The following is a 26,377-nucleotide window of genomic DNA, read 5'->3' on the forward strand; positions in this document are numbered from 1 at the left end:
CCTTTCAATGCCTTAATAGAGCAGCTTAGCCTGACTCCCATGATGCAAAGTTCTTGCTATGCATTGTGGGACTGACAAAAGGCTTCGAGCCAAAAACTAAATGTAGCAGGAAGGCTTTTATTTTGCTGCAGGGAAATGTTGTAATTCATGCAATGCATAACATATCTGCATATTCATTTCTGCGAAATCTGCAGCATTGAATAGATGGTACTGTGTAATGACAAAAAAGGTGTGGTGCACCGACAATTGATGGACCAGCAAAAAAATGTAAGATGGCCACATCTGTCGATTTCTAGGCCCAACAAAAAAAATCTCCATGAAAACACACCAATCAGAGGCTGGAAAAAGTAAACACAGCAGATGTACATAATGCAGTGCAGACAAGATGAAAGGCAGTGGGGACACCTTTTGAGCTTGTGTAAAAAAAAAAAATCAAATCCAAAAACAAACATCAGAAATGATCATGACATATTGTCAATTCAGCAATGCAAATGTGGACCTTCTGGGACATCTAAAAGATTGCCATATCACCTAGAACAAAACTCTCCTAATGCTGGAGCGTCGTGCTGTATTTTCCAATGATAATTGACGATAGGTTTCTCGGCGTCATTAATCGAGTAGGATTTTTTTTAATGACAGTGTATTGATGTTGGTAGGGATGTAATGTGATGGTGATATAAAGGTGTTGCGAGGAGAGTAAAGATAGCAAGTAAGCAAACCTCACTGCTGAGGAAAAATGAAAACATACTACAGCAACATACAGTGACATCCATATATTATTTGGTGTCTTTACTACGAATTGGGCCTACGCAGCACGTCATTGGCATGAGACGTGATGTTGCTGTCTCTTCCTTGGTAGCGCATGTCCACCGTGATTACACAGAATCCAACAGAAAGCAGATATTTTTTTTCATTCGAAAATCTTTCAGTTTGTACGTGTTTCTCCTCTGATTGTCACACAAGATGAAGAAAAATGCTTGCTTTGTGCCAAGAACACCGTTACATAAAGATGACATTTATAAAGAGTCGCTTTCACTCAGTTTATGTTTGAAACTGCCTACTCAACTTATTGTCATTTTTTTCCTCTGCCCCTTTCTGGACTGTATTTATGATTCCCTTGTAATATATACAACAGGTTCAACTGAGGAGCAACGCTTTGACACCAGCTTTCAACAGGTGTTATTTGCTCCAAGAAATCTGATTTTTGTGATTTGCTTCAGTGTCGGTGAATTAGACATTGTTTATCAATGATTTTCGATATCAGCGATGTATTAAGCTAATTTTATGCTTGATGCGTGACCCCTCCATGTTGAAATGAGACGTGTGCAATCCAGCTGACATGTTTTGCAGCCTTTTATACTCTGATATTCTCCCTGACTACGGGGAGCAATGAAAAGCAAAAATGGCATAAGTCAGAAATTTCTTTCCAAGAGTTTTTTTGTATTGAAACAATGATAATTTTGAGCTGAATCATTCAAATGTGCGTGCTGATGAACCTGCGCCAATAGTAGCCCTTGGTTGTCCGCCATGTTTTTCCATGCGGAAATGTCTAAAGTTAGAAAATTTAGCAAGTACGTACTCCATGCAGAAAATGTGGCTCATGAAGACGTTACCCAGAGGAGCGTGACTGTTAAAATGACTTAAGTTTGTTGTGTGGACCCCTGCGAACCTAGCAGACACGTTAAACATAAAACAAACTTTAAAGGTAGTGGATCAACAAGAAACTGAATGGAATATGAACACTTAGCAGTACTGAATGAATGTCTTGCCCCATTGAAAATACATTTGCCAAAAAGAAATAAAATGAAACTGCCATTGATAAATAAACATGCTGCACTGAAGAAAATAAATGTCCACTAATTGAGTGCTTCTCCACAAAGTATTTATAATGCTTTATTTCCAGATCTTAAAGTTTTTGAGAAAAAGTGTTTTTGTAAGTGTACAGTACCTCTAAGTGTGATGATCTTCACATTTAAACAATGAATACATGTAATGTTGAACAGATCGGTCTCAGCTAAGTCCATGCCAAGTTCAAAGCACTGTGCTAAATCTGTGAAAATTCTCTATGATCAGAACCCTCCGTGATACATAAAGTTGGTATGCTTTGCATTAAAGGCTCAGCTATTGTTGACATCAATTTAAAATTAATTTTTGATTGTTGCAGTTGTCTTGGAATACTAGTGAAAGTAAACTGTACATGCACATCCATCTGATCCATATATTGACCTGTCTATTCCCTTTGCATCTTATTAAACCCATTTTGTTGAAGTCTCCATCGATACGTCCATAACAAATCCTTCAATAGGGGACATTAACGTTGTCCCCCAACACAGAGAGACCTACATTTAACTGAGCAATTTCTATGACTGCACACCTCATTTTGCATTTTCTCTAGCCATCATTGGTATGATCATAAGAAATACAGTGAGCAGTTGTATTCCACCGATCTATGATGCTGGTTCTTTGGTGTCAGACTGAACCATTAATGGAGAGAGGCCATGATTTCCCCTTGGACACTTCCATTCGTTACACTGTGAGTTGTCAAGTCGTCACTGGCGCGCCTCGCAACTGCAGCAAGGCATGCAGGAAACGCGGAAGAGTGCCTGAAGCCATTTCGATGAGGAGCGCACGATAATAAGATGATTAGTAGAATCGCAGGCAGCAAATGTTGTCAGGTGTTTGCTGTGGTGAAGTTCATGTTCCCTGTTTTTCTAACTGAGAGAACCGTTGCACGGAGCATTAAGACATTACCATTTTCCCAAAGCAGAACCAGGTATCAATATCTAATGAGTTGGCATATTGTGAATGTTATAACTCGTGTCCAGTTACTAATTTCATTCATTTATGTTCAGTAAATATCCTGAATTTAAAGGAACACTCCAGCCAGGAAAGTCCTTTCTTTCATTTTTTCATTCTATCACTTTTTTTGACGAAAGCAGTAATAAAGAAATTCTATTCTATTGCAAATTAAAACAATCGCAAAGTGATCCAAGAGCACATGGAGAGTGCTGAACAATTGCTTTATTGCATGCAGGGGAAACAAGGCTGATAGGGGACATCAGCTGATGGGCAGGTACACAGAGGCTCGGGAGGTTTAAGACACTGCTTCGCATTCACAGCTGTAATATTTACCAGAAATGTATTATAGTTTATCGCTGCCGTTTTTAGTTCTGGTTGCAAAAAACCATGACTCAATTCTGTACACAATCTCGCTGGCCAAAAGTTAAAAGTAATGTTTAGGATTATGTATGAAGAGATTTTTTTGGGTGTTATTTTGCTTTTTAAACATGTTTTTAATGAATAATTATCTTGCTGACAAAATAGGGCATCCTGGGATTAATGATGGCTGAGATGAGAGGCTCAATGAGGATATCTAGTGGTCATTATGAAGTGGTCAAATGACTTTTTATTGTGCAGCATTTATATTTAAATGCACAATACAATAATATAACTAGCAATAATAACAATAATTACTGAAAACCTTATCCTCTTTTACAATGTTCCCTCTAAGCTTGTGCAATTGCTCACTACTCGCACACTCAGCGCACAAGAAAATCTATGGTGCACATAAAAAAATTGCAATATTTTGGAACTGTTTAAGAGTTAGAGACTTGTGTCTTCGTCTTTGTTTTTTGGCGCCACCTCTGAGCGCTGTTGGCGGTGCGTTTGACAGGGAGGGAAGGCGTTTTTTTCCAGTCAGGTCGGAGCAGTTTAAGTCGATGCCGCATGATGTTGTCTTTCTTTATGAGAGCTGGCCCAAGAGTGTCCGTGAAAAAATTGAGATTTTATTTTTGGGGCATATTACTTAGCACTTTGCTAATTCTCCAGATCTGTTTTCTTTGATACGCTACTGGCATATTTCCCTGGCCACTAAAATAAATGTAATTTAATAATATCAGAACATGAATGTTCTACCATCCATGGAGAGCTCCACCCCAAACCAAGAATCCTGAGGCTGTATACAAAGCGAAAAGAGAGGTGCCATGGACTAGTACAGGAGTACTAGTCCACGGCACCATTCTTTTCACTTCGCAATATCCATGAGGATACAACAGGTCTCAAGAATACATCAAGATAATAGCCCCGACGGACAACATGCTCAGCCAATGGACCAGACAAGAGAAGCCATAAGAAGAAGGAGCCAGATGGACTGTCATGGAAGGATAAGCCTCTGTATGACATATACCACAGTCAAACTGAAGAAGTGGCTGACATTAAAAAAAAAACTTACCAGAGGCTGGAAAAGGTTGGAATGAAAGACAGCTCCTAAGAGTTAATTGTGGGAGCACAAGAACTGGCCCTAATCACAAGATCAATAGACACCAGGGTCTACCAAATTAGACAGGATCCCAGGTGTAGACTGTGGAAAAAAGCCCCAGCATCTCACAGCAGGGTTCAAGATGCTTGCAAGCAAGCATACATGGAGCAGGTATCAGGAATAGTGTACCAGAACAGAACATCTGTACCAAATATGGATTAGAGGCCCCAGAAACAAAAATGGCAAACACTTCCAAAGGTAATGGAGAACAACATATGGAAGGTCATATGGAACTTCCAGATTCAGACTGACAAGCTGGTGATAGCCAAGCAGACTAGCATGATTAATAAACATCAGAAGACAGCTGTGATCAATGTAGTAATGCTGAGTGAAAGCAACATTCAGAATAAGGAACACAAAGTGAAAGTAAATGCACTATGAATGGACTTTCACTTATATTGCGCTTTTCTACCTTTGATACTTTACACAAACTAGTCATTTACCTAATGCAGCATCAGGAACAATTAAGTGTTCAGTGTCTTGCCCAAGGACACTTCGACAAGGTCCTGATAGTCAGAGGATTGAACTCACAGTCTCTCAGCTTGGAGACGACCGCTCTACCACTGAAATACGCCGCCCAAGGAGGCATGACTTAAGCCAGAGTTTGTGAAAAAGCATAACATATACTGTTTTAAAATGGGTGACCTGACACACACAAGCGTATTGAGAGAACTTGTAGTGCAGTCTATAAGAATCTGGCTTGAAGAAGGGAGGTCGGCCAAGTCCCATGGTAGCCCAAAGTACAAAAACTAGGACACGTTGCTTGAGAGGTGCCATCCTATTCAACCATAGTGCTGATCTGGTCCTTGAAAAACAAAAATGGAAAAAACTTATTTTGCTATGATTTTCACATCAGTTAGCCATATTGGGATTTTTTTGACAATTGTTGTCAAATACTGTGGAAATTGTCTCCTTCCGAGGAGTATCATGCACAGTTATTTGTAGTGCAACAATTGCATACTGTACATAAGCCACAAAAAGCCAGATGAAGCCAGAAACATCCATTCATCCATTTTCTATAGTCGCTTATCCCCACATGGGTCGCAGGCTCGCATCTCAGCTGGCTTCAGGCAGTAGGTGGGGTACACCCTGAACTGGTATATACCGGGCACACAGAGGCGGACGACCAATCACGCGCAAGATCACACCTAAGGACAATTTAGTATGTCCAATTCACCTGCCATGCATGTTTTTTGGGGAGTGAGAGGAAGCCGGAGTGCCCGGAGAGAGCCCACGCGGGCTCAGGGAGAACATGCAAACCCCACACAGAAAGGCCGGAGACAGGTGGATTTGAACCGTGACCTTTGAAATGTGAGGTAGACGTGCTCTTCACTGCGCCACCGAGCCGCCCAAGCCAGATACAATCAGAACCCATTACAACTGCTTCAGAAGGGGTCTTAATACTCTGAACCATCTTTATATTAATACAGGTTATACTTCTTTAGGATTTGGTAACCATCTAATTGCTTTGTCTCCTACAGTCTGTGGGAGTTCTATCAACTTTTGCTGTCCTGCTGTCCTCTTTACAGCACACTGATGTCCGCATTTGTTGTGTTAATTTTACAACTCCTACTACTTGCATTTTGCACCTGTCCGGTAAGGCATTTTGTGGGAAAAAAAAAGCAAAATACAGTACGAATGGAATTTATCTACTAAGTTATGAAACCAATAAAACACCAATTCATTTCAGTCATAAGCAGTGGCTGTAAGCGAACAATCAATAAAACTAAAAAAATTTCAACATGTACTAATTTAGATGCTAAGATAATACATCCATGATCCTAACCTTGTATCATTATGAGGGTCACTGGCATGCTGGAGTCTATCCCAGATGTCTTTGGGCAGTAAGCAGGGTATACTCTGATCTGATTTCCAGCAAGTGCCTTTTTTATTCAGCAATATATTCAATTGGACAAAAGGTAGTAACATATTCAATTGGACAAAAGGTACCTTTGTTACTTTTCAGCTATACTGAAGTTTTGAAAATAAAAAATGCAAATTGCACGCCTCCTTAGAACAAACTGGGTCAAAAAGGTTGCTGCCAATTATTTAGTCAAAAACAGCATGCCACTTTAAAATGCCACTTTAGCTTTGCTGATTTCGCAATTGCAGACACAAAACAATTAAATTTTTAAAAATATATGAAACTGGTTGCGGCTCGGTAGCGCACAGTGAATAGCATATCCGCCTCACAATCCACCTGGCTCCGGCCTTCCTGTGTGGAGTTTGCATGTTCTCCCCGAGCCTCGGTGGGTCCTCTCCGGGCACTCCGGCTTCCTCCCACTCCCCAAAAACATGCATGGCAGGTGAATTGGACATACTAAATCGACCTTAGGTGTGATTGGGCACGTGATTGGTTCGATCGTCTCTGTGTCCCCTGCGATTGGCTGGCAACCAGTTCAGGGTGTCCCCCACCTACTGCCCGAAGCCAGCTGAGATAGGCGCCAGCAAGCCTGCGACCCCTGTGGGGATAAGCGGCTATAGAAAATGGACGGACGGATGGATGGATGAAACTGGTTTCATGAATAGCTTTATTGTAGTCATAAATACTTTCACAATCTAACACACACACACACACACACACACACACACACACATATATATATATATATATATATATATATATATATATATATATATATATATATATATATATATATATATATATATACATAAAATCCAGTGTTCTGTCCTTCCTGGATGTTATAATGGCTTCTATCTGGGTGGACAGACAGCGAACAGCAAATGAGTGTAACTCTTCTTTAATTTATTTGTGTCAGTAGTACAGCTCATTAATAAAGTTAACTGTAAAGAAAATATACCAAACGTAACTCAGTTAAATCCCATATGCAAAATTGATATCTTACTAAATGTACACTAACTGCGCAAATTAAATTAATCATATAACTTAATTACTAATGATATTACTATTAATACAAAATGTTAATTAGATGCAGCCTACGGGTTTCGTGGACACCACTTTGAGAACCACTGCCCTATAGGTTGTTCAATTTAGAAAAAAATCTAAATCACACAAAGACTGCTGTCTCACACAACATGTTGGTTATCAGAACATCGTGCAAGATTTCTGAAAATTTTGGGAGACTTGACCTCAGTGCAATTCATATCAATTATTTTGCTTTTACTTTGGCTTTCTTTTTTAAGATTGACGCATTACACAAGGAATACGACTGAGGTATTAATTTTGTTAACTTTTGTTCGTGCTCAATTGACGACGAATGTTAAAATGTCTCCTAATAAAGTTTTAATAGTAGCATCATATTATCTCTCCTATTGTAGTCTTAGGAGTTTTGTCTTTATGCTCAACATTGTTTACAATATGTCACATTGTGTACAATATGTCTAATTTGTATATCTGCACAGGTTGAATTGTAATGGTATGACAGCTACCTTTCCAGAGAAGTCTGTTTTGAAAGGCATCATCCACCCATTCATTCATCCATTCATTCCAAGAACATGCAAACTCCAACTAACAATTAATGTATGCTACATGGCAATTACATTCCCACTCAAAACCTGAAATAAAACGAAGATATTTCCGTTAAAAAAAAAAAAAAATCACTTGGATCAAACAGCCTCAAAAGACTATGAAAAAAAAGGTGATCTTGCTATTTAAACTGCAAGTCTTTGGACATGGAGCCAGCACTGATGAGCTGGAGCCTATCCACCACCTGCCTGTGGGGAGGCGTGACATACATCCTCGAATTAGTTGCAGGACATGTATTCCCAAACATACACACCCATGGACAAATACAATACAGTACAAGTTTGACCTTCATGTTTAAGAGTTATCCTACAGTGGTTGGTAACGATGCAAAAAAATCCCAATCCTGCTAAGAGATTAGCCTTTTAATGCCTGCCACTTCAGTGTTGAAAACATAATTGTACCAAGATGTGTGAGTTTTACTTGGGAGTCCAAATTCCTATCGCTTTAGGGTGACCCAAAAACTGCTCCAATGTCTCGTCGAAGGGGTAAGGAAAAAGTCAATTAGTGGATTTTCCAAGCATTGTAACCTAAATAGTCAGCGACCTACCTACATTATAAAAATGAATAAAGAACAAGTATCTTGAACGACACAGTTTACTTGACCGAAGTAAACTTTTCGATGGTAAAACATCCTTTTTTGGTACAAAAACAAAAAGCGTCCTACCTTCCTTTTTTAAGGCATTGATGATCGATTTCATTGTGATTCCTTGGCTGCTCAACTCGTAGTTCGAGCGCGTCTCGGTACTTTCCTATTACCTCTGGTCCGGTTGCCCTCTCAGAACCATTGGGCACGAAAATGCGCAGAAGATCCGCGGGCAGTACCCGACATCCCGCTTCCACTAATGCAAGCGCCTGCTTGTAGAATCTGCACAGCCGCTTTCACCACACGCACTCCACAAGCACGAATTAAATTGCCCCGCCTCTTACACACCTCCCATACGACACAATACAAAAAAAAAGCACACGATACATTTTACGACTGTTCTTCAATTAAACTGGCTGCACAGACGCGGAGTGCAAGTGGAAAATCACAATTGACCTAACCGCTTCTATAGTATGAATACATTACAATGCAAATGTTATAAAGGACAATGAGTGGAGGCAGAGGATGATAAAAGTCCCCAGTAACGACCTCCGAATGACACACCCCCCATCCGCAAATTTTGTTCAATAATTGAATACCTAATCCGGTGAAATGTGCACCATCCTGCCCGAAAACGGGATAGGCTCCACTTTTAAAGGGACAATGTGTAAGATTTGGACCGTTTTTTTCATTACAGACAGCAGGAGGCGCTGCATTCAACATTGTCCGTAATTATAACAGGCATGGCAGCCTATAACCCCAACTATACACTAACTATAACCCATGCTAAAAATTAATTTGACACATATGTGTATATAGTATGTATGTATGTATGTATGTGTTTATATATATATATATATATATATATATATATATATATATATATATATATATATATATATATATATATATATATATATATATTCTGCATCACTTTTTTTTTAACTAATCATAAATGTTTCCACATACAGTAAATGATGAGTTATGAAATTACAACATTAGGAGTTACATTTGTAACATACGTTTATTTTGGATACTATTAAAGATGTATTTTGTTGTTATTAAAGAGGTATTCTTGTTAAGTCTAGGAAGAGTTTGAGTTTCAGTTCATTTTTTCTTTTTACTAAAAACAAGTGAAATTAGGTAGTCAAAAGATTGTTGTCTTTATTTTATTATTAATGAAAACAAACTGTTCTTCAATATCACAATTAAAACACACTTCCAGAGAAAACCAAATGTCATTTTATGTTAAGCAGGGTGGTCATTATCCGTGAGATATAACAATTTAATGAACTTGTAATACGACTAATTTAGATTTTAAAGCAAGCTGCTGGCAACAGCGCCTAGTTCAATGTCAGTGGCTTCTCGTTTTTTACTTCTTTATCAGTGATGTTGGCATAGACTAATTTATAATTCACTCTCTGTTTAATGGAAGAGAATGTGTCTTAAATTGCACAGTCATTTTTCACTCACAGCAAATAGATCGATTTTTATTTAAAAACATATTTTCACATCCATCCATTATCCAAGCCACTTATCATCATGATAAATAAATAAATAAACATCCGACTTAACATGACCCCCCCCACTGACTGCCAATAGACAGTTGGGATCGGCACCAGCAAGCCAGTGACCCTAGTGTGGATAAGTGGCTATGGAAGATGGATGAATGGAACTCAACATGGCAACTATCTCTGTTAGATGACCAAAATTATTCATAATCCATGACTATTGAACCACACACACACACACACATAAGATAAATAAATTATATATATATATATATATATATATATATATATATATATATATATATATATATATATATATATATATATATATATATATATACTGTATATGTATGCATGCTGTAATTACAACACAATACATTTGTAGAAACCACTATTTGCAGCATCTCAACTATTAGTTTAATCATCAGGATTATGTTAGTTGAGTAAATTATTGCTTTAGTTTAATAAAGTCTCTTTTTTTCATGTAGAATGAAGAACTTTTTTTTTATTATGTTGATGTTATAGAGCTAAAAAGAAGAGAATGGTGTTGGTGTGCTAATATTTATGGACCTGGCAGTATTTTTAATATATTTTGCGTTCAAATAGGGTAATACTTGATAGAAACGCAGAAGATGTAGAAAAACTGTGTGAACAAGCAGTGGATTGGTGAGCAGCTTCTGTGTGAAACAAATCCTTGGTGTTGCTAAGCAACTCAGAGGGGGGTGGCTTCATATATGTATCATTAAAGCTACACATGAACATCAGCATACACCAACTGTACATTATGATGACATGCAGCTGGACTTGGTGCCTTGTTGTTCCAATTGTGCCACAAATGACTTCATGATGACAACCCATCTTGAGTCGTCTTCAATATGCTGTCTTTCTTGGCTCAAAAACCTCCGTAAAGGTGACAACAAATCCAAGTGACCTCACCTCAGACTCACCAGATGGCCGCATGAATGTGTCATCATAAACTATGAAATTCTGCACTGATGTGATCATGCAACCTCCATGTGTGTTCACAGCATTTTATTTGCCGCATAAATGAAAGTTCAGTTGCAACTAACTCAAACATAAAAAAACAAAACAAATAAAACCACAAAAACAAGTCAAAACTAAAATGACAATAAATGGAAACGCTAAAAATAAATGTCCCAAGAGTTAGCTTCTGCAGCCGGGGATCAGACCGAGATTCCCGCCTTTGGCCGCCGCCCAGCTCACTCTGTACCCACCCCTTATGGCCCCTCTCACAGGCAGTTAGCCCATGGGAAGGGGGACCCATGTTACTGCTTCGGGCTGAGCCAGGCCGAGTCCCATGGGTGCAGGCCCAGCAAACCAGGCGCTTGCCAGCGAGATCCACCGCCAGGCCAGGATCCAGAGGGAGGCCCCATTGACCCAGGTCCGGGCAAGGGAAAACAATCAAATATTGTTTTTCTTCATTAAGGGTCTTTGGGCAGTGCTTAGTCTGGTCCCTTACCTAGGAATTGTTTGCCATGGGTGACGGCCAAGGGGTTCTTGGTTACCATTAACCACAAAATAAACAGGGGACATGGTACCCACTTCTGATTAATAGAACTGTGTTTCATACCAGGCACTTCTAACCAACTACGAAATTTGAGTACGAGACTATCGTATAGATGCACCGACAAGATTTTCACATGAAAAATATTTCATATAGCTGATGAAGCTACTCTGATGTCCAAATTAAGTAGGTTTAAGCCCATTATGCTGACTGAAAAAAGAACAGGTTGGCATCAGAGTGAATAAAATGTGATTATTTTACCAACATGATTTTCTCCTCCTCATGCAGCCAAAAATAACATGGACTCGAGAGAAAAAGAAGGAACATTAGATTACATGAATAGATTAGAGTGTGTCATCATTTTAATAATATGCACATCTAAACAAATCTTTATTCAGAAAGACTGATAATATGACTGCCCTGGAATTTGCATATTGTTATTGTTTTATTGGTAATTTCGTTCCTATTTTTATGTATGCATAATATATTGGTTAAAACAATCAATCAGTCAGTCAATTAATCAATCTTTAAAACACAAAATCATTTAATTTATTCCTTCTTTATTCTTTTTAATGAAGACAGAAACTATAACTACAACTATATCCCAGTCATGGCAGCTGAGACCAAGCGAAAAGAGCACTTGAGCAAGGAAAAAGTATTTAAAATAAGGAATAGATTTTTCTTCGTTTTTCACTGTTTTCAAAGAAACCTCTCAAATTCAAACCGCAAATCGGTTCATTTTAACTACCTATTTAAACTAACTTTGAATCACTGAAAAAGAATGTCAACAATGGTAACATAAACTATACATTCTTTAAAGGAGCTTAAACGGTGTGTGACAGTGTATGTATTTCCTCCTGAATCGTCTCGGTTCGTGCGTCACAGTTCAGTCAAACGACAAATGCGTGAGCTCATTACGTTATCTTCACTTCAAACCAAGTGCAGAAATCCGCCTAATTCAGTTTGCCAACCAAACAGTTACAAAATACAAATAAAAAGCAAAAGAACAAGTGTGTAACATTACATTTGATGAGACAGTTTGCAAACGATTTTGGAAAAGATTTATTCAGATTTGATAAATGGTCATTTGTAAGTTTGTTTATATATGTCTAAACAAGTTTGTTAATATATGTCATTAACAGACATGCGTGCTCCTTCTTGCCCCTCCTGTCTATCAACTAGTTCAAGTGGGCACGTACAACTCATTCACACATGCACACAAACACACACACACATTCACACACACAAGACTTTTGTAAAATTGTTCTGTTCCACTGTTCCAGTTTGGCTCACATGTCTAATTGATTCACAAGCACTGACAACTCTCTATCTAATTTTTAGTGGGGCAGAGCAGTGTATAATACCGATCATAATAAAAGTGATTTAGCGCTAATGCTAACTGCTTTGTTAGACTGCTCTTTTTATATCATTTTATTGCTTATAGACAGATGAAACAACCGTCAGATAGATAGATAGATGGATAGATGGATAGATGGATAGATGGATAGATAGATAGATAGATAGATAGATAGATAGATAGATAGATAGATAGATAGATAGATAGATAGATGATTGATTGTACCAGGGTTAGGTCATTAGAGCATTGGAACGAGACAAAAATTGCATTTGGAATTATAAAAATTAAATTAAAATATTTTTGTCTCAGTTCCTTTTTAGATGTCTCAATGACAAATAAATTTACTCAGAAACTGCAATTTGAGTATTTTCTATTTTTAAAATTTGATGGGTGCGATGCAAAATCTAATCCTTTCCAGAATCATATTGAAAGTGATATTTCTGATGCCTAAAAAAACCCCACAGAGTGACAAAAATAATAACATTGAGATGGATACCAAACCCGTATTGAAGCGTGACCCCGAAACAGAGGCACCGTATCGCTCCGATTACAAGTTGTTTTTTTCCCTGATTTTCACCCCCCATATTGAGGAGGTTGACCTAAAACCACAAAACTCAAAACCAGAACAACTTTCTCCACAGATCTGTGTTTAAATAACATTCATTAAACGGTGAAAAAGTCACATCATGTCATGTACAGGGTTAAAACTCATTAAATATACCTCTAATTATATATAGTATGCGTCCGTTTTGGAGTGTTTGTGCAGAACATGGCAAACATCCATTTTAATCAAGCGCCAAATTGCCTATTTGATGTCAATAACAAGGCTATGAAATTTGAAAAGGAAAAGGTGGCTTGAATTTTCTCCTAAATAAGAAGATAAGCAAATCATTTCTTAAGACGTCCATTTCAAACAAATCGGATGGGTCCGAAGACGAATACCCGCGGAAGAGGAACGAGGACGTTTAAACAGAAGACGAGGAGTTATATCCATACACTGAAATAGGAGGAGATTTTAAATAGTGATGATGACTTTTAGGGCTTTTAGATTAATACTCAGATGTGTCAAAAAGTAAAACATTGAAAGTTCTACTTGTTACCTTGCAGTCTTGTCCCGTTTCTGCCCCCTCATAACCGCAACAGTACGTTACTTGTAATCCGATGTAGAAATGCCTCTAAAAGTGCCGTAATTTTGTCATTTTAATAACATACACCATGTGTTTTCATTCGACAGCCACAATCTATAAAACCAATAAAGTCAGGGGTAGATTTATATTTGCGTTTTTGTAAAATTCACCCAAATTGCAGTAAAAGAGTGGGGGTTGACTTATGCAAGGTTGACTTGTCCTCTGAGAAATACGGTATGTACCAAAACCCTGAGTTCTGTGAACCGTTATACCTCTTATTCAGTGTGTAAAGGAGGTACATGGTAAACGCGAGAAAAAAACGGACAATAGTTACATTTAAAACCTGAATTCACCAACTGTTCATTTGAAGCACTTAAGCCACGACAAGTTTAATTTTAATTTTTTAATTTTTAACTTCTAACTCTGGAAAGTGTGACTTTTTCTCTATCTCTCCCACAGGGAACTGACATAGATCACATTTGATCTAACGCAAAGGGATTTAAAATGGTAAATGGTGGCTAAATGCTTGTCAAAATGGTTCCTTTCGAAGAAAAGTAACATCAACAAATTTTGCTCATGGATGTGTAAAAACCTTTCTGTGTGCAAGCAAAATTGTTTGTTTTACTGAAGGAAGGAAGTCATTTTCTGTCAATTCAGTCACATACACAATACATCAATCTAAACAGGGTCATTTGCGGTTTAGTGTGTACAATATAACACACTAGAAACTCTGACAATAGAGGTCCAAGAAAAAAATTGTGTGCGTGTGTTTGTATGGGTTTGTATCAGACACATTGCACGTGAGTGTGTATTTGGAGTGTATTTAGAAGTGTGGTCGATACAGCTCCCTGTTGGATTATCGCACAGTGGCAGAGGATGGTCTATATACCCATCTGTCCATCATTCTTAGACAGGCTTAAAACTGTATAGAAAGCCGCAATACAATCTTCAACACATACACTGACTGTACATTTCTTAATTATTACTTTTTTTCCCAACTGAAAAAGTCAGTAGCCTATTATGCCGTCAGCATTTTAGCGACCCATCTTGGAGATTGTTATAGACTTGTCTGCAGTGAAAAACAAGGAAAACTCTCTAGGCCTTGCACATCAGAACAGAACTGGTCACAGCTCTTACCAAGTGCATCTCTGCGTTTTTGTGCTAGTAGTCCCTTAACTATAAGGACAAAAAGTTGCCGCTTCAGCATTCAAGAAGAATGGTTAGGATGCTGTTCAGTTTTTACTTAACGTCCGTAAAGGAGAGGTTCTCCTTTTCCATTTCTCGAATGTGGGTGTGTAACACAGATATGAGTGAGCACATGTGCCAGAGGTAGACCTCACTGAAGTCATTTTCAAAAAGGTGGCTTTGTCTGAGACAAAAAGAATGCCTTCAAAGCTGGAAACATCTATATCATCGTCTCAAGGCCTGGGAACCATGTCAGCCACTTTGTCTCGCTGTGAGAAAGCATCCTTCTGGTTCTCCGTGTCTACAGTGTCAATATGGAAGTTGTGTTAGAGTTTCAACATGATATTTCTATTGTGTCGACCCCATGATGAACACAATTATTCAATGTGCGGTGGGTTTGTTGTGCGGGATACTCTTCAAACTTGAAAACACAATAAATGCTCCATCATCATGTGGACACTCTCTAAAATTTGTGTTGCGGTTATCACCAGTAAATGCAATACATTTTTTAGAAAAACATTTTTTTTTTTTGCCAGTGTTTCAGTGAGATATTGCGCAATGGTTTTGTTCCACTGTCTTCTTTGATGTGACTTTGACCTCAATTAATTTAATCTTATCACATTGCGCTTATTCAGTGTTGGGAGTAACGCATTAGAAAAGTAATTTGTTTAAGGTAATACATTACTTTTTCTGTAACGCGGAAGTGCAATGCATGCCACACAGATTTTTTTTTTTTTTTTTGCCAGTGAAATATTGTGCAATGGTTTCCACTGTCTCAATTGATGTGTCTTTGACCTCAATTTTTTTTTTTCACATATACAGTACCTTCTTCAGTGTTGGGAGTAATGCAATAGAAAGGTAATGTAATTACTGTATGCATTACTTTTTTTTCTTTAACGCGGAAGTGTAATGCATTCCACTAAAAAAAACCATAGTAATATTTTACGTGGTACAAACGAGAACTCAAATGATAATGGTGTTTATTTTTTTGCTCAAATTCGGCAAAAACACAGCAAGATCAGAGGAGAAAAGGCAAAATGTTTACTTTCTGTTATTACTAATTACAAAAATAATTACAGCAAAGAAGAGTATAGCAGCCGCAGACGGCAGGTTGAATATGGACAATATGAACACGAGTCAGAAGTCGGAACCCGACCTCTGAGACCTCCGCGAGTCGGTGCCCGACCTTTGTGAATCCTGCGAGTCGGCGCCCGAGCTCTGTGATCCCTACTAGTTGGCGAACAACCTCTGTGACCCGGGCCAGTCGGCGCCCGACCTCCGTGACTGCCGCGAGTCGGCACTCGACCTCTGTGAACCCCGCCACTCGGCGCGAGATCTCTGTGACCCCCGGCAGTCGGCGCCTGACCTTTGTGAACCCCGCCAGTCGGCGCCCGACCTCTGTGAACCCCACCCGTCTGCCTCAGTCCTCCCAGCCAGTCACCCGTCTGCCTCAGTTCTCCCAGCCAGTCACCAGTCTGCGTCCGACGTCCAAGCCTGCAACTGTCGCCCAGCGGCCAACCTTTAAGGCGTTCCGCGGCCGGCTTCCAAGCTCTATGTCGGCTTCCAACATCCACTCCCATCCCAGGTCAGTTCCCTTAAATCACCTCTGTCTCTGACCAGTCCCCTCTGTCCAACCTCCCACAACCGCCTCCACCATGTCTCCGGCGGTTGTCCCCGCGTAGCCTCCGGTGGTCGATTCCCGAGCAAAACAAAGCAAGACAAAACGTGTCTGAAGCAAGAGTCCAAAACGGGGGCACGTGGTAATCGAGGGAGCGGGGACCACAGGAGAGCGACTGAAACAAAGTACAACAAAAAACACGTGAAAGTGAATATACTAGAATAACAAAGTACAAACCAAGGATGCGCACGAGGCTGGGTAAACACAGAATGGGAATGCTGGGGCTTCAGTGTGCTGAAGATGAGCTTGGCAAAGGTATAACCCGGCAGTGCTCTCCTGTAGCTGCTGGCCTTAAAAAGCCCTTGATGGGAACAAGCCACAGGTGCGTGGCCATCAGCCCCGCCCCCTCGTTGCCGCTGGAGAGCTCTGCCTAAGACCAAGCACAATGAATGAGCTGGGACGTGACAATTCAGTGCCCTTCTCACGTCACCCTTACTACACCATCTTTGCTCCTTCCTGTTCCATCACAGTCACCTCTTCTGCTCTTCGTTCTCTCTCATTTTCCTCATTTATCAATTCTTCAAAGTACTCTTTCCAATTTCCTGTCACACTACTGGCATCAGTTAGTACGTTTCCATCTAAATCCTTGAAATCCCTGACCTCTTGTATGTTCTCCCATCCATGTTTCTCTGCTTTGCCAACCTGTAAGGGTCAGTCTCTCTCTCATTACAGTCCAACCTAGCATAGAAGTCATTGTAAGCCCTTTGTTTGGTGTTTGTCACCTCTACTTTCACATTACGTTGCATCTTCATGTCCTCCTATCTAATACCTTTGGTCCACTCAGTGTCCCACGTCTTCATGGCTAAACTCTTTCTCTGTATACTCTCCTGCACCTACTCTTTCCACCACCAAGTGTTCTTATCTATTTTCTTTCCAGAAGACACACCAAGCACTCGCCTACCTGTCTGACCTAGTTGTCCACTCAATTGGAAGCACCTCTCAACTATCCAGAGCCTCTCTCAACTCCTTTCTAAAGGTCATACAACACTCTTTCTTTTTTTTTTTTTTTTTTAGCTTCCACCATTTTGTCCTCTTCTCTGTCTTTGCCTTCTTCTTTTCCTTCCCCATCAAAGTCATCCTACACACCTCCATCCTATGCTGCCTGGCTATACCTTCACCTACCACGACTTTGCATTCACTGATCTCCTTAAGATTGCGTCATCTACACAAGGTGCTGTCTATCTGTCTACTCTTTCACTACTTTCCATTCTTTTTGCAAAGTCAACCATCATCCGACTTTCTGCATTTCTCTTCTGAATACCAATCCATGCTTATCACCTCTTTATCACCATTGTTTCCTGCGCCAACATGTCCATTGCAGTCTGCACCAAAAACAACTCTCTCATTTCTAGAAATTCATTGCATCATTTTATCAAGGTCCAATCAGAAAATTTCCTTCACCTCTAACTCACATCCTATCTGTGGGGCATAGCCACTAACAACATTGAACATCACATCTTCTATTTCAGCTTCCGCCAGCTCCCTGTAGGTAAACAGCCTTGATGGCTGTCGTTGTTAACCCACGCCTTGACCGAACTGGTCAAGGTTTGACTCGCATATTTGATTTGGCAGAAGTTTTACATCAGATGCCCTTCCTGACACAATACTCTGTATTTATCCAAGCTTGGGACTGGGACATAAAGGAACTGGCTTGTACCCCTCCGCGACTATAATTTTTGATTTATTTTACAATGTGCTCAAAATAAAAACAGCTGTGATTCGAAAGGGGGTATGGGATTTTTTTTTTGCACACAATATGGGCTGCACAGTGGAATAGTGGTTAACACGTTGGCCTCATAGCACAGCTAGTGTGGGTTTAATTGCAGCTCTCGCCTTCCTGTGTGGAGTTTGCATGTTCTTCCTGTGCCTGTGTCGGTTTTCTCTGGGTACTCCTGTTTCCTTTAATGTTTCCAAGTCTTGCATGCTAAGAATACTGGACACTCTAAATTGCCCTCAGGTGTGTTTATGGGTGTAAATGGATGTTTCTCGATATGTGCACTGCAATTGGCTGGCAACCATGGTGTACCCCGCCTACTACTTGAATACAGCTAGGATAGACTCCAGAACAATTGTGACCCAAGTGAGGATAGGTGGGCAAGATAAGGGATTGATGGCATAGCGCCCCAATGGGAAACTTGATTTAGGAGTTTTGCGTCACCAGATTATTTGACTTTTAGTGTGGCCTGTGATAAGAAGTTTTATTGATATGTTATATAATTCAAAGGCATTTGGACACATGTGTGTCATATTTGTTATTCGCATTGACATGACATTGCCAGGTAAAACAAGAACTCAATGGACAGCGGACAAGAAATATCTATAGCAATATTTATGTGAAAAGTTCACCATGACATTTTGAGTTCATCAGTGCTACTGGACAATTGCAGTTTCAAAAGAAGGAAGGACTGTTACCAATCAAGGTTAAAACCAAACTCAAATAACATTAATTCATGTTTGGTTAATTTTACCTTGATGGAAGTGATTGATGCGCAAACATAAGCAGTATGTCTCGGAGTGCAATGCAATCTTTGATGAACATAATGAGGTATCAGCTCTGTTAACATTTGCCTACATTTTAACATTAGAGCCAACAATTTACTCTATACAACCCGGAAACTGGGAACCAAATGAGAAAGAGAAACATGTTTCAAGGCATGTATCTTGGACACCCTGCAGAGGAAACTCATTTCGGCCGCTTGTATCGACCAGTAAATAGAGAGCTTCACCTTTCGGCTCAACTATATATATATATATATATATATATATATATATATATATATATATATATATATATATATATATATATATATATATATTACTTGCGTCACAGCCATATTCATTTGTCGTACAAGCTGTCGAAGGGAATTTCCACTGAGTTTCAACAGCATGAAACGATGATCATTTTGAGAAAGCTTGTCTTAATTGACAGATACAGCATCTGGATCAGCAACGACAAACTGTTCTGGCACACAAATGGGTTTAATCCAGACTGCAAGATGATTTTGTGAATTATAAAAATGAGCTGAAATCTTTAATAAATAAAAGAACTTGAAAAGGTTTTATGATTAAAAGTAACGTCAATGTTTTATGATTAATAATAATAATATTAAAAATATATATTAAAAATAATAAAAAAATGAAGTTGTTGTTTTAAAGTTACATAATTGTACACCATGTTTTTATTGGAATATATTTTCCTCCATGCGCCCGCAATCTTAAACGAGTTTGACACCCCTGCTCTAGATAGTGAAGTGGTTCTTAAATGGTCAACCTTCAGGAGGAAAAACATTTTTCCCCCATCATCAAGTTGTGAGCCAAATTTTAAACCATTCACATTAATTTCACAGAAAAATTGCAGAGTGGACTTGTCTATCCTTACAAAGATTCTGGGATCATTTTTTTCTCCGCATTCACATTCAACTGTGTCAAAAAATAAAGCATTGAAACTTCAAATTGTTTTATTGTTGCAACGTTAGTTTCAGCATTTGCGTCTATGCGCGCGCACATTGTCCCCCCCCATAATGGCAACAGCATGTTATTGGCTATACGGTGAAGAAAGTACCATTTTCATCATTTTAATAACACACACCATGTGTTTTAATTGGACAGCTATGATATGCGGAACCACAAAAGTCAGGGGTAGACCTAGACTCGTGGTTTTTCACCCTAATTAAAGGGGTGGGGGGGTTCCGATTTATACAAAAGGTTGACATGGAGAAATTCGGTAAACGCACAAAATCTGCCCGTGGCCCACTATTTACATAGTCTTCTGTCTGTCTGTCTCCACCCTCACTCACCGATTTGGACACACGCACATGCAATCATGCACTTGCAAATAGAAAAGAGGAGGCACAAACCTGTGCAACAGGCTGAGCCCATTGTGGCCAATGGAAGATCCAGGAGTAAAAACATTCCATCCCAAACACATCGTTGAAGACAAAACAGACATCCAAACACAATATCATGTAAAGAGAGAAGGAGGTTGCATTTTGGTCGTGTTTCAATCCTGCTCTACATTCTATTTTCAGCACAATTTAGCCAGGTCGTCAATGCTGTCTGGTTTTGCCCGCTGGTGGATGGTGTCCATGAGAGAAACGTTTGAAGGATTATGTTTTTAGATTAGATTACATTTTTTGTGTCCCTCTTCATTCATTTCCCTTTCAAACTCATCTCTTTCATCGGGTTGTTTATCTTTTTTCATTTTGTCTTAGGTCCTGTAATCCCCAAGTTCGCTCTGTGCACTGCAACGTCGCAAATAGCAGAACTACAATCGAAATAAAGCTTTGTGTATTTAACTAGTGATACTGTATAAAACTACTGTACAATATTTAAATTAACTTGGAAGTGTTGACCAATTAATGCTGTTTTGTGAATAAATATACTGTATACAGTAAAGTCCATTTCTAGTAGTTGTAGTAATTTATATCAGAACTGTAATTTTGATACAACCGAGAAGGATGAGGTATTATTAGTGACAATAACACTAAATTCCACTTCCATTCAAATATGGTTTGGCAGAGGCTTTTTGAGCTAACTGCATCTATTATATATAATTTATAACATATATCATATCATATCATATTTTCATCGAGTCATTCATTTTCCAGAGCCCTTTATCCTCTCATGGGTTGCAGGCTTGCTGGTGCCTATCCCAGCTGACTTTGGGCAGTAGGCGGGGACCACCCTGAACTTGCCAGCCAATTGCAGAGTACACAGAGACAAATAACAATTCATGCATCCAATCACACCCAAGAACAATGTAGGACATCCAAGATACCTGTATGGCATGTTTTTGGAGTGTGGAAGGAAGCTGCAGTGCCCGGAGAGAACCCACGCTCGCTCAAGGAGAACATGCTACCTCCACACAGGAAGGCTGGAGCGAGGTTGATTTGAACTTGGGTCCCTGAACTGTGAGGATGATGTGTTAACTACTGCACCACTGAGCCACAGAGCGTAGATCATTTGTCATTTAAAGGCGGATTAAGTGTATTATATATACCGTATTTTTTGTACTATAAGCCGTGACTTTTTCCTCATGATTTGAGCCCTGCGGCTTATAGTCCAGTGCGGCTTATCTGCTGTTTTTTTCCCACCGGTCAAGCACATGTGTGTATCTGTTCAAGGAGTCAGTTTATGGAACGACTATTAAATAGAACTGCAAAGATGTGAATCAATGGCTGTGCTCAAAAAGAGTTTTAAAATATATTAAAAATATTTTTTAAAAAATGTCTAACTTGAATTATTAAAATTATCAAGATTATTCTGCCCTTCAGAGGTGCAGTACCACCTTTGTTGTTTGAGATTTGTACATAGACTTAGAGCACCCTCTTCTGGCTACTTCGAAATATTGTTTTTCTCAATAGACGTGAGTTATCCAAGGTGGAAGCACGCAAAGACGACAGGTTAAGGTTTGAGGATTGCTGATCTTATTTTGTTTTGCCTTGGACGAGAATTGTCCGTAAGTAAACAAGTTGTCAAAATTATGACACTGTTCATCTGTTTTGTTTATTGTTAGAGACATTGGAAATAAGAGTATTTTTTCATTGTTTCATTGTGCAACTTGCTTGTTAGCTCGAGAGACGCTATGTATCTGTCATGATCTGTTTTTCGTTGTGGGTTTTTGGGTTGTGTAGTTTCAGTTATAGGTCCTCTGTGTTCCCCTCGTCTGTCATCACTAATTAACCTCACCTGTCGCCCGCGTGTTCCCTCCAGTAAGTTTCCCCGCCCATTGTTGTCCCCAGGTGTCTTGCGTCTTAGTTAGTTCGGTTAGTACTTAAGCCCCAGTGTTTTGCCGCGTCCCTTTGTCGGGTCATTGTTCGTCGTCCCCCCGCTGCCTCGTCTCACGCTCCTTGTACGTCTTCCCCTCGCCGTCTTGCCTCGCGTTGCCCTCCTTCCCGTGCTGCCTCCCGTTCATTGTCGCCCCCCGTTCCTTGTCGCCCCCAGTCAGCTTCAGTTCAACGTTTTGGTTTGCACTTTGTATTTTTCGATTCCTTCAACCCTGCCTGTGTTATTAAATCACCTTACTCGAACCTACCCCAGTCAGCCCTGCATTTTTTGGTTCCGCCTTTCCAACATCCCGCACCTCCTCAACCCGCCATGCCCCAACGTGACAGTATCATTAGCTGATTACGTGTTTTATTTTTCTAGTTTCATGGCGAACTAAAGAGGGTAATAGTCAATGGCCATTGTTCAAATAAAGCAGCGCAAAAGGAAAGACAGTCTGGTTATTTGAAACGTCGTTATCCAGCCGTCTACCTGGCGAAAAACCCCACGCTTCGGAGTGAGGACGGCATAAAGATCTTGTATAAAAGTTTGTGTTTGATATACAGTATGCAGTAAATATGATTGTATTTATAATATTATGATTGTATATATAATTTATGTCCAGTGTGTGCAATGTTCACTAAATTAATCTATCAGTTAAACAATGGGAAACAGAATGCTGTTAAAGAGAGGATATTGCAGTTGGTAGACGATTTTAAAATACAAATATACAAAAAAAATTAAAACTTTCATATAGCATCTTTTTGCATAAATATCTGATTTTATGACCTGCGGCTTATAGTGCAGTGCGGCTTATCGGTGGCAAAAGATGTTTTTTTGGTAAATTTTTGCTGCTGCGGCTTATATGCCGGTGCATCTTATAGTCTAAAAAAATAGTGTAATAAACCTGATTTTGTGAAAATGCTAAATCTTCTCAATGTAACCTCCTCTCCAGTACCCCTGAACAGACCATTACCCTAGTCTGCCAATCCTTCTGCGGGTTCTCACGATGAGGAGAAAACTGCTTGCTGGAGACAGTCAACAGCTTGGAGAAGATTGACTTGCTTAAACAATCAATCAGTTCTCAGGTTCTCCTACAAGACTCCCGGCGCAACATAGGCCATGTGGGCAGGAGTGGACTACAACCCCCGCCCTCATTGGTCTATGTCGCGATGGGAACCAAGTCTAAATGAAGTACATGAGTGCTGCTGGCTAATTTATGCTAGATGCAGCTATCACAGAACCCGAGCCCACTGGCTGAATGCCAATGTCAGCATAATTAGGTGGTTTGTTATTGCCCTGAATTAGCGATTGAAAGTTATTTCAGAACAATGTTGTGTTGGTTGCAGCGGGCATTGGGAGAAACAGTTGGAGTAGAGAGACAAGTCAAGCTGTTACTATAGTAGCGTACAAAGGCTCTCGTGTCCATATATTATTTGGTCAACTAAGGTTTATTTTGAAGTTAGCATTCCTACCACATTTCCGACATGTTGGCATCATACTGAAGATTAATTTTTTGCTGCGATAGGCTTGTCATTTTTTTTCTGCCATGTACACTAATGAACGATTATCCGGGGAAAGAAAAATTGCCTTGAGGATTTTATTTAACCAAGGCACTTGAACTATTGGACTTGTTATGAACTGTGGCCTTGAGCATATATGTCAAAGTCACGACCTGCGGCACAGTTCTGGCCCGCATGAGGGTTTTCTATGGTTCCCGGGATGATATTGTTTTATGAATAGAACCGGCCTGCAGGCCTACTGCGGCTTGCAGGCCACAGGTGTTCTACACACACCAATACTAATTGTACCACAATGCAATGGTGGCACGCCTTAGCAGAAGGTGGCTTAATTTCATTACAGTAATCCCTTGTTTTTCACGGTTAATGGGGACTGTAATCTCCCTGCGATAAGTAAAACCAGAAATGTAGCGCACCCACTTTTCACATTAAAAAAAAAAAAAGAAAAAAATGATTTTTTTTTATTTTAAATGTGAAAAGTCTTCATACTATACATATTATTTAGGACGAATATTACTGCAGTACACTTATTTAATTAAATCTTCAATGATTAAACCTTATACACTGTACAGTAAGTGAACAGTTCCTTTCCTTTGAAGTCTTGCACAGCTGCGGTCATATTAGCAGTGGCCCGGACGTTGAATTAGAGTTAAAGTGTGTGGCATGCAAGAAACCGTCACAGCAAGTCTCTCCGCAATATAGTACAGTAATGAAAAAAGTGAAAGTCGTGAATCCGCGTAAAGAAAAAAAAAATCTGCGATGTAGTGAATCGGCGATGGTCGAAGTGGAGGGTTCACTGTATTCATTAGAAGTCATTAGCTAGCATAACAACAAAAGTCGGCTTTCAGATACTCATCAAAACCTCGGGTGGACACTGAGAACCGGGGGTTTTGAACAAGGTGGGAGTCGGATTACACGTTCACGCAGGTTTCTGGAAAACCCATGTGTCTTATGTGTGGAAAAAATGTGGAGGTAATGAAATAATATAATCTGAGATGGCATCATGAAACGTAACGTGGACAAAAACAAGACTAAGGACATGAAACAAATGCTACAGAAGGTGGAAGAATTCCACACAAGGTCTTAAATTTCAGCAGGCTCTGTTTAGAAAAGCCACATCACAAAGCAAAGCTTCTGTCAAGGCCAGTTTTATTGTGGCAGAAGAAAAAATTAACCAGGCCAATTTCAGAGGGGCAATTTATCAAAAACGTGCTTAAAGTTTGTGACGCAATTTGTCCAAAGAAAAGGCAACTTTTTTTAAACATGTACCTGAACAGAAACACCGTGTCCATCAATCTAAAAAAGAAACGCTGTGAGAAAGGGAAAAGATTTCATATTCCCAAGCAATGGATGACAGCATGACTTTGCTGACAATGTCCAATTTTCATTCGCGGAGTGGACTCCAGCCAGAGCGTGATAGTGGAGTTTTTAGAGTTACAGCTTACGAATGGCACAACTACAGGACATGATCTGTATGAAGGTGTCAAGACCCCAATCCTGGGTCAACAGGAACCAAAGCACTGAATCGTGTATCATAGACCAAGGGAAAATGGACAGTGTTTGAGTGTAAAAATGTGACCCCCTCAAGTTAAAGTGTGATTCCTTCTAGAAATGATTAAATTACCACCAATTTGTTTTTAAATTACGTTTCAAAAATATTTTACTTGAGTGACTGATGTTACTTATTACTTTGAAAAAAATGTAGCCTACTTTTGCGAATTCCCGGTGAAAATATACTGATGGTGCCTTGAATAATATCACCACATGCATTTAATGTGCATGTTATGGGGATTTTTTTTTTTTTATAACGGAAGTTTGTCTTTTGTGCTTGTTAAAAAAAAATACTTACAGAGCAATGAGAAATAATTGTTTTATTCTTCCGATCCAATAATATGAAAATATATTTGTTAAGTTTTCAGGTTCAATTGGGTTCACCAGAGAATGTGCAGTCTTTTTCATTTCTTCTAATGAATGTTGGCTAAGTCTGGCCCTAGGCTTGGAGTTAATTTTTTCAATTGGCCCCCGTGTCTAGTTAACTTTGACACCCCTGGCCAAGAGTGTCCTGTGCCAAGCGCACATACACCCTTATGTTTGAATGTCATGTTTGTGGTGTATTTTGAGCCTTAATGTTACCCGTAGTTTGTCACACAATGCATGATGGGGACCCAGGCTCCAGGTTGCGTTGTACCACTTGTTACAACTATGTGCTATAAGCTAGTAAAGAGTTAACACAACATCGTAGTCCAGAGTATCATCGTTGTATATCAAGCAACAAGCGTGAAAGACATAACAATGTATTTTA

At 39.5% G+C, this 26,377-nt stretch overlaps 1 protein-coding gene across 2 annotated transcripts in view; it reads right to left on the reverse strand.

Moving 5' to 3' along the window:
• LOC148425129 (SH3 and multiple ankyrin repeat domains protein 2-like) overlaps positions 1-26,377 on the reverse strand; it is a 211,225-nt gene that overhangs the window by 109,471 nt on the left and 75,377 nt on the right. Inside the window, exon 1 of one of the 2 annotated variants that reach the window (XM_088412772.1) lies at positions 8,491-8,603. The exons of the other annotated variant lie outside the window; for it this stretch is intronic. Within the exon in view, the coding sequence (XP_088268898.1) occupies positions 8,491-8,524 (34 nt within the window). The 5' untranslated portion in view covers positions 8,525-8,603. Of the gene's footprint in view, positions 1-8,490; positions 8,604-26,377 lie in introns of those variants that run through there. 2 annotated transcript variants of the gene reach the window in all.

The sequence above is a fragment of the Hippichthys cyanospilos genome, chromosome 4 (assembly GCF_059441005.1).
Source record: "Hippichthys cyanospilos isolate Australia breed blue-spotted pipefish chromosome 4, RoL_Hcya_1.0, whole genome shotgun sequence".
Classification (NCBI taxonomy): Eukaryota; Metazoa; Chordata; class Actinopteri; order Syngnathiformes; family Syngnathidae; genus Hippichthys; species Hippichthys cyanospilos.